This window comes from Podarcis muralis, chromosome 7 (assembly GCF_964188315.1).
Source record: "Podarcis muralis chromosome 7, rPodMur119.hap1.1, whole genome shotgun sequence".
NCBI classification, from domain to species: domain Eukaryota; kingdom Metazoa; phylum Chordata; class Lepidosauria; order Squamata; family Lacertidae; genus Podarcis; species Podarcis muralis.
Genome location: NC_135661.1, coordinates 80,037,099 through 80,052,116, shown reverse-complemented (window position 1 = coordinate 80,052,116; position 15,018 = coordinate 80,037,099). Strand labels below are relative to the sequence as shown.

The window sequence follows — 15,018 nt, the reverse complement described above, 5'->3', positions numbered from 1 at the left end:
GGAAGCCGCGCCTTGGTTTCCGAATGTTTTGGAAGTCGAACAGACTTCCGGAACAGATTCCATTCGACTTCTGAGGTACCACTGTATTGTGATGACCCATCTTCAGTCAGATTGCAGTTCATTTGCCTGTGCAACCCCTCAACTGAATAATTATAATTATAATAATTTATTATTTCTACCCCGCCCATCTGGGGTTATAACAAATGTTATAAAGGTTTTTTTTTTGGGTGGGGAGAAGTAGGGGAAAAATCCTCCAGGAAGAGTACAGTGGTACCTCAGGTTACAAAAACCTTGGGATACAAACACTTCAGGTTATAGATTCCGCTAACCCGGAATTAGTACCTCGGTTTAAGAACTTTACCACAGGATGAGAACAGAAATTGCATGGCGGCGGTGTGGCTGCAGCGGGAGGCCCCATTAGCTAAAGTGGTACCTCAGGTTAAGAACAGTTTCAGGTTAAGAATGGACCTCTGGAACGAAGTAAATGCGTAACCAGAGGTACCACTGTATATCGAAAGCCTTGCCTTTTCTGGCCAAACTAGAGACACTGCAGGAAATTGCAACCTGCTACAGCTGAAGATGGTCCTGCCAACCAACAGATCAGCCACTGGCGTGAAATCTGCAGAAATGAACTAGAAATTAATCTCCCTGGATCCGAGGCTGGAACTAACCCAGCTGCGCCACTGCTTTCCAAGCCATTTATTTGGTTTTCTGCCTGTTTATTCCCCCTCCCTCCCTCCCAACCTTCTGAGATGAGTTGAGAGAGGCAGCCGCTACAAAAACGGGAAATACAAAACGTGACGTTAAAAGCCCTTTTCACACTCAAGGGGGTGGCTCAGGGGCCATGAGAGATGGCCTGGTTTTTCCATTATATAATCTTATTAAAGCTCCCGGAGCAAGTAATCCCGAGTGGCTGCGCCGGACGTGGGTGGAAAGTTAAAGAAGCAAACAGCTTGCCCTCTTGCGGGCTGCGTCCTTTTGAGTTGTTGTGGGAGGGTTGGCGAAGTTCAGTGAAACCTGGCAGGGCTAAGAAGGAGGGCCTTGTGGGTAGGAAGACTTCCAGAAGTCCTGCTCCCATTACGTTCCCAAAGAAAGACACACCTTGGTGATGCAGGTGGGGCACTGCCAGACCTGGGATAGAGGGATTGCATTTTCATGGCAGCTGATCTACAGGAGTTTTGCATTTCGGATGGGGGCAGATGGGTGAAGAAGGCATTTGTGGTTCAGTTCAGGGCTATGAGCAAAGAGGCTGCCAGGAGGACGAAGAGGATGCCCTCGCCTCTCCTTCCACCCTGGCCTGGCGCTCCGTTGCAGAAGGGGCCCTGGCAGCAGGTCACGTAGCTGACGGGAAGCTTGGGCAGCAGTGTTCCATAGAAGACCGTATCCTGGCAGAGTTGCTGGTTGGCGCAGCCAGCTCGGAGGGTGGCACCGCGGACGTAATCTGCGTTGGAAGAGAGGAGAGGAGGGAAGGGAAGGGAGTTGCATATCTTCCCAGGACAAGGGATCAGATCATATGAGTAGGGACAGGAGTATTGGTCAATTTCACTTCTCCATTACTCATTTCCCCAATCTTAAATTCAGTTCGTCACATTTCTGCTGCAAACACACACACACACACACACACACACACACACACACACACACACACACGGAAATTCACCAGCATTTCAGGGCAAATTTCTCCTAACAAAGACATTGTTCCAGGCACTTTTGGCTAAGGTGACACATTTTGGGCAAGCGATTCCCTACAATCTAATGCATTTTTGTATCCAATGCATTTTATAGCTTCATTTCGATGCACACTCTCCTCTAATATATGTATTCTTATGAACATTGCTTGACTGGAGAACTGCATTGAAAAATTCAGATAAGTGTGAATTTTGTAGGACCGCTGTGTTTCGGTTTGTGTATTGTTTCAGAAAGTGTGAATTTGATTGATTCGGCTTTAAATGCATGCTGAATCAAATTTCTCATCCATCCTTCATCTGAATCCTAATCATGCATTCCTTGTGTTTGGGGCAAATCAACTTACTCATAGTTTCCTGTAACCAGAAGCTGGAAGGGCCAGGATGTGACAGGACTGTGAGAAAGGGCCATACCTCATCTGCTTTGCATGTAGAAGGTCTCCGGTTCAATCTTTGACATCTTCAGGTAGAGCTGGGAATGTCTCCTGGCTGCCCTATGGGCTCTCCTGGGCTGGGCTCATGATTCAGAATCGGCCCTTTTCCCCGCTGTGAAAGTTTTTGACTCCCACATCCCCCACTGGATAAGGTTGATTTGTCTCCCCGATTGCTCCTGATGTAGATCTTCACTCACACTTCCTTCCCTGGGCAGGGGGTGGGGGGTACCATTTTGTGGTTTGCTTCAGGTGCCAAAATGTCTTGGGCCGGCCCTGGCTGTAGGATCATCAACATCATCATAATTTATTATTTATACCCTGCCCATCTGGCTGGGTCTCCCCAGCTGCTCTGGGTGGCTTCCAACAGAATATTAAAAACACAATAAAACATCAAACATTAAAAACTTCCCACTACAGGGCTGCCTTCAGATGTCTTCTAAAAGTCAGATAGTTGTTTATTTCCTTGACATCTGATGGGAGGGCATTCCACAGGGTGGGTGCCACTACCGAGAAGGCCCTCTGCCTGGTTCCCTGTAACCTCACTTCTCACAGTGAGGGAACTGCCAGAAGGCCCTTGGCACTGGACCGCAGAATGATGGGGGTGGAGACACTCCATCAGGTATACTGGGCCAAAGCCGTTTATTATCATGCTGTATATTAATTGGTGTGCATGTAAGCTTTGTGTTCTTAAACCATTTGGGCTTTCCAGTGCTGCAAGTAAGCCATCTGTAGGCCTTAGGAACAGGAACTGACCTTGGCTAGTACCGTGACTGGTACATGTGAGTTTGACCTAAGAAGGTATTTTAGGATCACAACGAAGAGGAAACCAGCCTGGCCCAATCCACTGGTGAGTGAAGGCACACCTGCTCTGGTGCTTGCTTTCCTTTACCCTCCCCATTCCCTTTTCCTTTCGTATCATGCCTATCAGATTGTGTGCCTGTGGGCAGGGACAGCCCTATCTTTTAGTATAGGTACAACACTTAGAAAATGTTAGGCACTTTAGAATGGTAAGATAATAATCATTACTACCACCTGAGGAGGCACTGCCTATTCAAAAGCCTCCACCCACCTTTTGCCATAAATCTTGCACCATCTCTTACCTATGACATTCATGCAATGGTCCATGTTTCCCACGCAGTTCATGAGTTGCAGATTCTCTGCTCCGCATTCATCATTTCCTGTATCTAGGCAGCTGTAACACACCAGTCCATTGAGTTCCCTCGCGGAAAACTCTGAAAGGTAGGAGACAAAAGTCTTTTTCAGTAAGTGCCAAATTAGGTGTGACAATTACCTTGATTTTGATTGATTGGTCTGCAAATAGCAGCTGTTAGAAGAGCTGAGCAGCCTTCTGATTGTGGGAATGAGGAGTTTAACTCTTTCTCTTCCAGCCCCAACACAAACCCCATCTCTCCAAAGCTGCTATTTGCATTTTTTGAGGCCAGAATGACGTGGGACAAAATTTGGAATCAGAAATTCCTGGATTCCATTTCTGACACAATCATACAGAGACAGTGATAGTGGAGGAGCTTTGATGTAATGCAGGACTTTAAAAAAGATTGGACAAATTCATGGCTATTATTCAGGGATGACCATATACTATTTCCAGGATCAGAGATGCAGGTGGAAAAGAGAGCAAAAGCTATTGTGTTGGATTCTTGCCTGTGTGCTTAATTGTAGGAGGGTAGTTAACCCACATTTGGGGGAACTGCTTTTCTGGCCCTTGTGGGATATAAATGTATTATTATTAAATATAATAACAAATATTGACCAGTCTTGTTCACAGATATTTACTGCCTAATAATGCTGCTTTTTGCGGGTGGGATATTTTTATATTGGGGGGGGGGGGACATGTGAGCCAAAAGGACTTTAAAAATACATCTATGTAATCTAGAGATATTTTTTTAAAAACGGACTTCTGAGTTTTTGCAATTTTCAAATTTTGGTTATAAAGTCCTCAGTGGGGATGAAATTTTAAACACAAAGCACCCAAAGTTTTATTTTAATTTTGGCATGCACATGTGAGTTGAAATTGGCTCGGGACTCCTTCTGCTCCAATTTGGGTCACCCCAAGAAACCTGCTGATCGAAAGGTTGGCGGTTCGAATCCCCGTGGCGGGGTGCGCTCCCGTTGCTCAGTCCCAGCGCCTGCCAACCTAGCAGTTCGAAAGCACCCCCGGGTGCAAGTAGATAAATAGGGACCACTTACTAGCGGGAAGGTAAACGGCGTTTCCGTGTGCGGCTCTGGCTCGCCAGATGCAGCTTGTCACGCTGGCCACGTGACCCGGAAGTGTCTCCGGACAGCGCTGGCCCCCGGCCTCTTGAGTGAGATGGGCGCACAACCCTAGAGTCTGGCAAGACTGGCCCGTACGGGCAGGGGTACCTTTACCTTTTAAGAAACCTGCAACCCACAGTTACCTGCGAAAGAGCTGTTGTTGCACCTGGAACCTTCACAGACACGAATGGCCACGTAGCTGATTTTGCCTCCTATGCCGTATGCCAAGAGTGTTTCCTCCTTGGGGTAATTCCCACAGCCTTTGATGATGGGCTCCACCAGACCTGTTCCTGTAGAAACAGAGGAGGGTGTCAAAGATCCTTGCCAATGGCTATTGGGGAATATATTTGAGCGAAGGGCTGGACTATTCTGTATGCCAAGTACACTACAGAGGAGCTCAATGGCATTCGGGCTGCGTTCGCAGCGAGTAGACAACCATGTAGGACTCCTTGATCTTCTCTTGCAGCACAAAGTGCACTTACATACAACCAGGCAGGGGATGCCTCCGCCTCTCAATGGCTCTGGCTCCACTTTCCATTGGCCTCCTCTCCCTCTGCTCCTCCAGTTCCAATGGGCATCAGGCACCACCAGCACACTGCCAGTTCTCACGGGACACTGGAGAGGCCAGGCCATTGCCACACATGAACTGAGAGTGCGCTCTAGAATCCAACCTGAGATCTTTTGCAATGCACACATGGCATCTGCCACAAAAACCAGCAGGGGTTCTTCAGCAGATACACCTCTGTTTCTATCAGGGCTGGCTAATCATTTTTGGGCAGGGCCACCAACATACCAAAGTGCAAAGTGAGTGTGGCTTTTCTTTTCTTTTACACTCTGGGGAGCCAGGGAATCACAAAATCCTTTCGGCATCCCAGAACCTCGGCCGAGGATCTACAGAAGTGCTTGGTAAAACGTGTACATGCACACAACTTTTAAACTCTTTTTTTAAAGGACAAATTCTGGGGTTCCCCCCCAAAGCCTTTTGGCATCACAGTGGGGTACCGATGGGAGCAGTTTAGTAATTATTATTATTACAGTGGAACCTTGGTTCTCGAATGTAATCCGTTCCGGAAATCTGTTCGACTCCCAAAACGTTCAAAAACCAAGGCATGGCTTCTGATTGGTGCAGGTGCCCTGGAAACAATAGCCGACAGCTGTATCAGACGTTCGGCTTCTGAAAAACGTTCGAAAACCGGAACACTTACTTCCAGGTTTTCAGCATCTGGGAGCTGATTTGATCGTCAACTAAGCTGTTTGAGAAGCAAGGTTCCATTGTATTATTATTTTAAATGGATTTTTTCCCCAGCAGGGTTTGAGGAGGTACAAAATGCCTTTTGACATCAAAGCGGGGGAACCATAGAAACAGTTATAGCTTTGGGGCAACTGTGCCAGGGGTGAGGGTGGGGGCCTGAATTTTGAAAGAAGTGAGAAATTGGAAGGGCACAAAAATACCTCTCAGATAGATTACCTGGCAGCCACTGGCGAGAGATTTCCACGCAGCGGTTCTCTTTACCTCTGCACTGGGCTGTGGGAATGCTGGTCCCATTACACTCCTCCAAACTGCCAATGCAACTGTAACACTCCACTCCATTGCGTTCGGTGCTGTATGTGACTGGGGAAAGGCAAGAAAAAAGAAGGGTCACCAATTCTGAGGCCCGCAAGCACTACTTGTGGAAGGCTTCAGTAAATAGCACCTTAAAAAATCCTCATTCTAAGAGGCCCTCTTGGTGGTTCCACCTCCCTCAGGAGTTTGGGTGGCAGCAGTAGTCCAGGAGGTGGTCAAGGAGCCCATGCCAATGTAGGCCCCAAATATCTAAAAGGCCACTTCCTTTTGCACAGACCCTCTTGGTGGTTCCACTTCCCTCAGAAATTTGCTGTAAGTGTGACCTGGCAGAGGGCATTCTCTGCAGCAGTCCCTGAGTTGTGGAATTCCCTTACCAGAGAGGTGCGTCTGGCACCTTCATTATACATATTTTGGTTATTTGCAGAGGACACACCTGTTTGCATGTCTCTGGGGAGTGCATAGGTCTGATCATTTCCACTTCAGGGTTGACCATACTCTGGGCACTCTTACCATTGTAGGGGACTTCATTGCAAAGGTCTTCGGAACAGCAGTAGATGCTTCGTGATATGAAGCCCCGGCGGGTGGAGAAGTAGGACTGGCAGTACTGGGATGTGGTGCACCCTCTCTTCAGGGTCTCACTTATGGGGCCTAGAGAAGGGAAGGCACAGCGAGATGATAGCTAAGGTGCATGATGAGGTTTACAAACAGCAAGTAACCCACTGATCACTAGGGAGGTGGGGAGGAATTTGCTTCAGTTCATGTTTAAATGTGAGCTTATGAAATCCACACTTTTTTAAAAAATGAGACAAAACACAGCCATCCTTCAGAATTTGCAGTTATCCGAATTTTGCCATGCAATCACCTAATGAAACAATATTTATAAAAAGGCATATATTAGGTAGGGTTGCCATACATCCATTTTCCTCCAGACATGTCCGGGATTGCAATGGCAGAATTACCATCTGGGGGGAATTTTCAAAAACAGGCAAAATGTCTGGGTTTTTTTGAAAACAGAACCAGGAAGTGTTGTTTTTGGGCGATTTCCCCCAAACAGCTTTTTGGGCGATTTCCCAAAAACAACAACAACAACAACAACAACAAACCCTTAACAACTTTTTGTGTCCAGATTTTTGCTTTTTGAAACACAGTCGTACCTCGGTTCCTGAATACCTTGGGAGTCGAACGTTCCGGCTCCCGAATGATTGAAAACCAAAAGTGACTGTTCTGGTCCTCAAATGTTCTTTTGGAAGCCTAACATCTGATGGGACTTCCAAGGCTTCCGATTGACTGCAGGAGCTTCCTGCAGCCAATCAGAAGCTGCGCTTTGGAAGCTGAACGTTTTGGAAGTTGGACGGACTTCCAGAATGGATTCTGTTCGACTTCTGAGGTATGACTGTATGGCAACCTTATATTAGGGGTAAGTATGCATAGCAGTAAGTTGCAAAACAAGATGTGCCACCCCAGCAGGGAAACCAACGATAGGCGAAGCCAGAGCCAATGGCAGGCAGAGCCAGCTGATTCTGGTTTTGAACCCATCTTCCTCCTCCTCCTCCTCCCTGTTGAGTTCTGCAAAGAGAAAATTTCCAAAAGGTAGTGAACGAGGCCTCTAGGCTTCTCAGAACTGACCTCTGTTTTCCTGCCCGATGTTAACCTACAGCAGTGCCTTCTCCTACTTAGTCATATGCTTCCTTTAAACAAACACATAAACCTCTGAAGCAGCAAATTGAATGTTAAATGCCAGTCCAGGAAGCCCTTAAACGGGCAGCTAATGACCCTCCTTGCCTGGAGACAAAGCTAACCAGCCAAGGTCACACATTTTTTTTTTTTTAAGTGATAGAGATATGAGATAAGACTATTCCAAATCGGGCCTGCAGAAATTGTGACGCACCGGGCAAAACACAGCCCAAACACAGGCTTGACGGACCCGTTCATTAAAGCGAGTGGGGCACCTAGAGGGAACTTTTCCTGTTGGGACAGCGAAGGGCTTCTACCTTTTCAGTGTGTCACTGTGCCTGTGCAGCGGCTGGATTTATTTTGCATATTATTGCATTTATGCCTTCTTCAAAGAGCTCTAGGTGGTGTACATGGCTCCTCCCCTTCTCCGCATTATCCTTACAACAGCCCTGTGTGAGGTACTTTAGTTAGGGTGAGATTTGGGGTGACTACTAGAACAAGGTCCCCACGGCTGAGTGGGGATTTGAACTCAGGTCTCGCAGGTCGTACTCCCACACTCTGACCACTACATTGCAGGCAGGTGGTGATGCACAACTCTCTGCAAAATTGTGGTTGTTTTTTTAAGCATCACATTCTGCAGATCAGGGCTGTCTTAAGCATATGTGGCGCCAGGGTGCACGGCAGAGCTGGCCTGGCCAGCAGCCTCAGCAGCAACAGAGGAGCCCGAGGCGGCAGTGGCAGCGACTGAGTGAAGCTGGGCACCTTGTGTGTGCAGCGTGCGCTGGGCAGACCTCTTGATGGTCCACCAATCCCAGGCGTGCAGGAGGGTGGAGCCAGCCGGCTGCCTCAGCACCTCGCTTGCCCGCAGCAGAAGAGCTGCGGTGCTCCAACAAGCTCTGCTCCACTCGGCAGTGACTGTTGGCTCTTCCCAATCCCCGGACTCCAAATCTTGGCCCTGGACTTTCGGCCTGGCGCCCCAAGAGCCCAGCGCCCGGGTGCCCCGCACCCCTAGTGCCTATGGGTAAGATGGCCCTGCTGCAGATCAAGGGACATGCGCACGCTAGGTCAGTTGGCAACCCCTTCCCTGGGCCACGTACCATAGGTAGCTCGTGTTTCCTCCATGCAAAGGGTCTCGTTGCTGCCACAGAGTTGCTGCTGGTTTGTGCAATTCTCACGTGTCCCCAGGCACTTGTGGCAAGACAGGCCACAAGCTTCAGGAAGCAAAGCTGAAATGACATTTTGCAAAGGAATCTTCCCTCAAGGTCATATATATAAGATGCCCCTGTGGAACTGGGCACCCCTTAAATCTGGGGATGGGGAACCTTCCTAGGGCAACATTGGAAGGGACCTCAGGGGCCATCTAGCCTAGCCCCCTGCAAAAGCAGGAATTGCAGCTGGAAAAATCCCTGATGGATGGGCACCCAACCTCTGTTGAAAGCCCTCCTTCAGATCAGCTCCCAGCCAAGAGGTTGCCTTTCTTTGGGATACTTTGCCTTCCCTTTTAGAAAAGCAAAAATGAATATAAAAACCCCACATGCCAGTGGTGGGTGAGGCCAGAGGCAAAAGAGGGTGAAGCAGTAAATGTAAAAAAAAAAAAGCCTTTGTATAGAAGGTGGATTTGCACACACACAAACATATTCCCACCCCGCTCCCTCCAGCCAAGCAAGAAGCGTGATCAGAGTTCAAGGACAGATTCCAACCAGAAAAAACAATTTTACAGAGGGTGTGAAGCAGGGACAGTGAGGGTGCGGCTGGGGAGGGAGGGAGGTTTGGAGAGTGTTGTGAGGGCCAGAGCAAAAGTGCTTCAAGTGCCACATTTGGGACCCAGGCCTCAGTTTCCCCACCTCTGCCTTAAATGTACAGGGGCCTTCTCGAGGTCTGGACATGCCTACCTTACAACACTTTTTTTTTTAAAAAAAGGAACAAGGATTTCCTCATATCTCTGTTTTATTGAGGGCAAGGATTGGGCTGTTTTTAAAATAATATTATTTTTTTTTTTAAAAAGCCCTCACATTTGATTAACTTTTAAATTTTTATTTTAAAAAAGCATACGCTCCTCTTCATAGAAGAAGTTTCACAAAGGAGTTCGGAATGATATGCACCAGCAAATAAACCACAACTCAGTTTTAAAGCAAAAAGGGAAGGAAGCACTCCAAACAGCACCAAAATGCTATTAAAACTAGTACCTAGTAGGATGATGGGACCGTAGCAAAAAAACCAAGCAATACCTGTGGAATAGGCACTTCGAGCAACAATAAAAAGCAAGTAGTTCTTTAACAGCATGATCCTAGCTATGTCCACTCAGAATTAAATTGGCTTTGCTGCCTGGCATGTGGGGCTCGTATTACAGCCTAAGGCCCGTTGAAAAAGTGTTGATGGACTTTGTGGAAACCAAGAACCCATGTATATTAAATAAGCACCAAGCTGACCAATAAGCCCATTTCAGCCCAGGGCAGTGGAGGAACGGAGGAGGAAGAGTTAACTATCTTTCACTTAAAGTTTTCCCACTGACTTGTGTGGGTAGGTTGGTGTTTCTGAGGTTGTACGGCGATGTGTTCATATGCAAGGCAGGGTGCAGGCTGAGATTCCTGAGTTGCCTCCCTGAAACCATTCGGCAAGAGAAGCGATTGGAGCAGGTAAAGCCAGGGATCCTGGATTTTAATTCCATGGTGGTACCATCCGAAAGTTTGGTGTGTGTGTGTGTGTTTGTGGCAGGGGGGTGACTCTGAGGCAAGGCAGCTGTAGGGAGTCCTGCAGAGGGTTTCTTTCCACCTGGTCTGTTTTTGTGTGTTTGTATGTGTTCTGCAACACGTCGTTCATGCAACAATAACAGTTGTATGAATGGTGGATTTATCCTGGACTGTCCGCACATCATTCTGCTTTAGAAGTCGTCCAGTATTATTGCATTATTTCTATCTGGAGGGCTGCTCTTGCGATGTAGAGCAACAAAAGTGAGATGGAGAAACAAATCAGAGTGATTGCAGTGCAAATGTATCTTGGAAGCTGAATGGAATCCATTCCAGAAGTCAGTTTGACTTCTGAAAAGTTTGGAAACCAAGGTGCACTTTCTGATTGCTCAGGCACACCGGAAGCAATAGTGGAAGCCCCGCCAGACGTTCAGCTTCCAAAACAATGTTCGAAAACTGGAACACTCACTTTGGGAGCCAGAACATTCGACTCCCAAAGCATTCGGGAGCCAAGGTATGACTGTATAAAGAGTTTCAGGATAACAGAAGGAAGTTCTGGAACATGTGCTGGTTTGGAAGCCATGCTGCGTGTCTGCCCTGAAAACTCTGAAGGCACAACCTGTATTGAAAACTACATGGAAAACTACATTGTCGATACCTTCATGAACACAAATAATTTTGAACGCACAATGAATAGGATATCTGGAATAGGCAGGGGGTGAAAATTCAGAATTTTCACACACCTATTTTGAATGCTCTGTGTCAAAAGAGAGAATGCAAATGAAGATAGAGGGTAGTGACCCTTTGCTAATTTTGGCACCCCTCGGCAAATGCCTGACCTTACCAAGCTCTGGAGCTGGCCCTATTCCCCACCTGCTTTTGAGGGAAAGAACTGTGGGTCAGAACCAATTTGGGTCCACTTTCCACCTGGAGGAAAGGAGCAGTAGAATCGAATGTTGCGAACAGGGTCAATGACGGGTGTTGCTAAAAGCCAGGGATACACATTACTTTTTCCAGCTCGGAAAAGGAGCGGTAGATGATAATTAGAAGATGAGCCTGTGGCTGGTCGGATTCCAGCACATGATGTGGAACCGTGTGGTTAAAATTGGAGGGATGGAAGCCACGGGTTGCCGTATTTCTATTTGAGAATTAGGCGAAGGAGTAAGTAAGGCGCTGATACAAAGAAGGTCCCTTACTAAGGGTGGAACCATTAATATTGGAATGGAAGAGGGAATTTTGTGGGGGACAGCTTTTCTCCACTCTGTAGCGCTGTGAGAGGACAAGCTAATCCCCACCGAAATTCCGTCTTCAGTGCAGTTGTTTTAGGTGCAGGAGCCCCTGTCCCTGTTGCTCTCAAGCTGCACATGTGCCATACTTTTAAAGCATACCCGCCCCAAAGAATCCTGGAAACTGTAGTTTGTTAAGGGTGCCAAGAAGAGGTAAGCTACAGTTCCCAGGATTCTTGGAAGGGGGGGGGGAGAGAATGCTTCAAGTCCACAGTGTGTACGCAGCCTCAGTTACTCTACCTGAGGGAGCCGGGAGTCAGAACGACTGCCTTCTCTCTTGGGTGTAAGGGTAAGAAAGGTTATTCGCAGCAGCAGGGAGTTCCCCTGGTGGCAACCCACCTGTGGCCAACAAGGCAATCGGGATGGTGAGCTCTATGGCCGCCTTCATTGTCTTCCCCCCCTTTTTAATCACTTCTCCGGTCTGTCCTGTTCTCCGGCTTGGCTTGGCGAGGTGTACACTCCCAGCTCTCTGTCCTGATTGCCTCTGGTTGGGAAAGGCAGCTTGGTCCTAAAACCTGCTTGGCAGGGGAGAGGACAGGGTGATGCAACTCATCCATTCATCAACAAGATGCTGCCCTGGGAACCTTGGCCAGTTCCCTCTGGACCAGATGAAATCAGCACTCTCGGGGATGGGACGGAATGGATGAGCTGAAGGGTGAAAAGGGGGAAGAGCAGATCTCAAGATCGGCTGCAGGGCTCCTAGGGAAGTGGTTCGGAAGAGAGGGAAAGATGGAAGGTGCAGCCAGACCTCAGTGTTAGAGCATCTGCTTGGCATGGAGAAGGTCCCAGGTTTGATCCCCACCTGCCATCTCCAGGGAACAGCTGAAATCCTGGAGAGATGTTGAAAGCAGTGGAGGCTGGTCTACAGTGTCCCCTTAGCCAGCCCCTCATCTGCCTACATATCTACTTACAACCTGGCCAGAAGATGGCCCTGGCTGTCAGTTGCCTCCTCCTCCTCCTCTCCTCCTTCTTTAGTCTTCTTGTTGTCCTGGTAGGACTCAGCAGGGAGGAGGATGGCTCCAAAACTGGAGCCTGCCATTTGCTCTGGCTCCCCTTACTGTTTGGGCTCCCCATGGGCAACAGCCAACACTGGGTGCCACTCAGTGTAAACAGTGTAGACCAGGGTTTCCGAAACTTGGGTCTCCAGCTGTTTCTGGACTACAACCCCCATCACCCCTGACTACTGGTCCTGCTAGCTAGGGATGATGGGAGTTGTAGTCCAAAAACAGCTGGAGACCCAAGTTTGGGAAACCCTGGAATGCTGAACTAGATGGTCCAATAGCTAAGAGTATTCTGACTTTCCAGGTTGGCGGCAGTGCAAGGGGCTTCTAAGGCCAGTGTTTTAAAAAAGAAGGCTGGAATCATAGTTCATGAGCATAGGAAATCTGTAGCCATTGCATAATGCAATGCACTCCAGTTGCAGAATGATTTGTTTTCCCGTCATACAGTTGCAGAATTTTGGCTTCCCGGTGGCATGGATTGCAGTAGCAAATAATAACAACAGAGCTCTTGGAAAACACCAGGCAGGTGGGTACAGCGATAGCAGCAAGCAGACTGAGTGGAAAATTTTGGTCACCGAAGGTTAGGGAGTGCAGCTTCAGTGTGGGAGCTGGCTGGTTTCCAGCTGAAGCTTGTTAAAATTTATGAGGCATAACTTCAGAAATATACTGTGAAACACCTAAGGTAATGTCTCACTTCATCACTCACATGGCCTCCTCGTAAATGGAGTGTTTTTCACCCCCTGGATGGCATTGCCCAATTTTGCTCAGGCTTCCTGGGAGGCGTGTTGTGTTGAGAGGCAGTTCTTTAAAAAAAATTGCTACAGTCATATTTGCTTTAATAGTTAATAACATAAGAAGGGCCTGCTGGATCAGTCCAGTGGTCCATCTAAGTCTAGCATCCTGTTCCCACAGTGGCTAACGTATGGGCTTGTGAGCTCACAAGCAGGACCTAAATGCAACGACACTTTCCCTACTAGTGAATCCCAGCAACTTTTATTCAGGGGCATATTTTCATTTCCCATTGTTGTTGTGTGCTAGCCTCAGTAAACAGCCTCTTGTTCTGGGTCGACAAAGTGAGTAACCTTGCCATATCTATCCATATGATGAATTGTAAGGATGCCGTCACGCTGAGGACTGCATAGTTGCCGATTGCTGAATGAAGCAAGGACAGGGAGCAGCCCCTAGTATTAAATAAGAACTTAACAGGGAATTCTCCTTCCTTGGAAGAATTTAAGCAGAAATTGGATATCCATCTGTTGGGAGTTCAGGGGTGGGGAAACTTTTTCAACCTGGGGTCAGCCCTGGAGGTCTGGGAATCCTATGTTGTATCCTTGATGTGAGAACAGGGTGTTACAAACATGCTTCTGTTTTTGTTTTGTGAAATGTCAGAGGGCATGTGCTTGTGTGTACAGCAGTATTTCTTAAATGGGAGGCTGACCAACCCCAGAGGTGGAGCATGAGAGACCTTCATGGAAGGTCAGGTGTGAATAATTTTCAGTTGGACCATCAGTGGCTGGGCAGCTGCAGTTTTCCTTACCTGGGCGGCTAGCTTGGGAGTGTGCTGGCCTCCTTGGCTTGGGAGCAGAAGGAGAAGGGCAAAAAAAGCTTTCTTTGTTGCAGCCTCCAGTGCGGTCTTGCAGCATCTCCATTTGCCCCCAGACTCCAGTATAACAGATCTGATACTTTCATCCTAGCGAAAACCCAATCCAGAGCACTCTTTGGAGGACAGCAGTGGGAAGGGTGTCCCCAGAAGCCTGAGTGCACTGTGGTTCTCTGAACCCACATTTGACTCTCTTTCTATGGTTGGGTACCCAGAAATTAGACTGCGTTCAGAAGGGACCAGCAAGTCAGGAGAACCAAAATCCTGAAGAGCAGGAACGTTAATGAGCTCAATGTGCCCCTTACGTTTCTGCCATAACTTGTCAGGGAGATTCTCAACTGTAAGTTTCTCTTATGCTTTCATTCATGTACGTTTTACCTAATTCCGTTTGCATTAATTCCTTTTTTATTTCATCCCATTTTTCTTTAACATTTTCATTTGAAATATCTTCATTTAAAGGGACATGCCACGATCAGCCAGGGAACATTAGCACTTTAAGCTCATTTACATCACAGCTTGTTTGGGTCTGAGTTGACTTCTATCAATGTCACCTTTGTGTTACTTTTGCACTGTCAAAATCTTTTGCCCTGATGACTACATATACAGATGAATGAATCTAAATCTTACGTTTCTGTTGATTTTCCAGGGGATGAAAGGAGGCTGCTTGGGGAATATCTCCGGAGTCTGAAGTCCACAGAAATAACCCTTCTGTTTGCTATGCAGTTAAAAAACCCCCAAAGGTTGTGTTAAGCTGGAATCTCCAAACAAGTCTTCTGTTTGTACTCTGGAAATCAATGGTGGTGAATTTCCCAAGAG

At 47.6% G+C, this 15,018-nt stretch overlaps 1 protein-coding gene across 2 annotated transcripts; it reads right to left on the bottom strand.

The window, feature by feature from the left end:
- Positions 1-240: 240 nt before the first annotated feature.
- Positions 241-14,962, bottom strand: LOC114603410 (urokinase plasminogen activator surface receptor-like). 2 transcript variants are annotated; one of them, XM_077932174.1, is made up of 8 exons: positions 14,830-14,958; positions 11,941-12,116; positions 8,726-8,854; positions 6,465-6,602; positions 5,859-6,002; positions 4,534-4,680; positions 3,220-3,351; positions 241-1,441 (listed from the first exon to the last, which is right to left on the bottom strand). In XM_077932174.1, exons 2-8 carry the CDS (start codon positions 11,987-11,989, stop codon positions 1,224-1,226), a joined length of 957 nt encoding a protein of 318 aa, XP_077788300.1. In that variant the 5' UTR covers positions 11,990-12,116; positions 14,830-14,958; the 3' UTR covers positions 241-1,223. The 2 variants fall into 2 exon arrangements, with proteins under 2 accessions (XP_077788300.1, XP_077788301.1); XM_077932175.1 differs by lacking the exon at positions 11,941-12,116 and having other exon boundaries at positions 14,830-14,962.
- Positions 14,963-15,018: the final 56 nt, after the last annotated feature.

Bases quoted from the DNA above. Each gene is read 5' to 3' on its own strand.
- LOC114603410 (XM_077932174.1), bottom strand. From the start codon at position 11,989: ATGAAGGCGGCCATAGAGCTCACCATCCCGATTGCCTTGTTGGCCACA. The intron at 4,681-5,858 runs GTAATCTATCTG...CTGTTTCTACAG, and splicing joins CTCTCGCCAGTGGCTGCCAG to GAACAGGTCTGGTGGAGCCC. The intron at 1,442-3,219 runs GTAAGAGATGGT...CTTCCAACGCAG, and splicing joins CCATTGCATGAATGTCATAG to ATTACGTCCGCGGTGCCACC.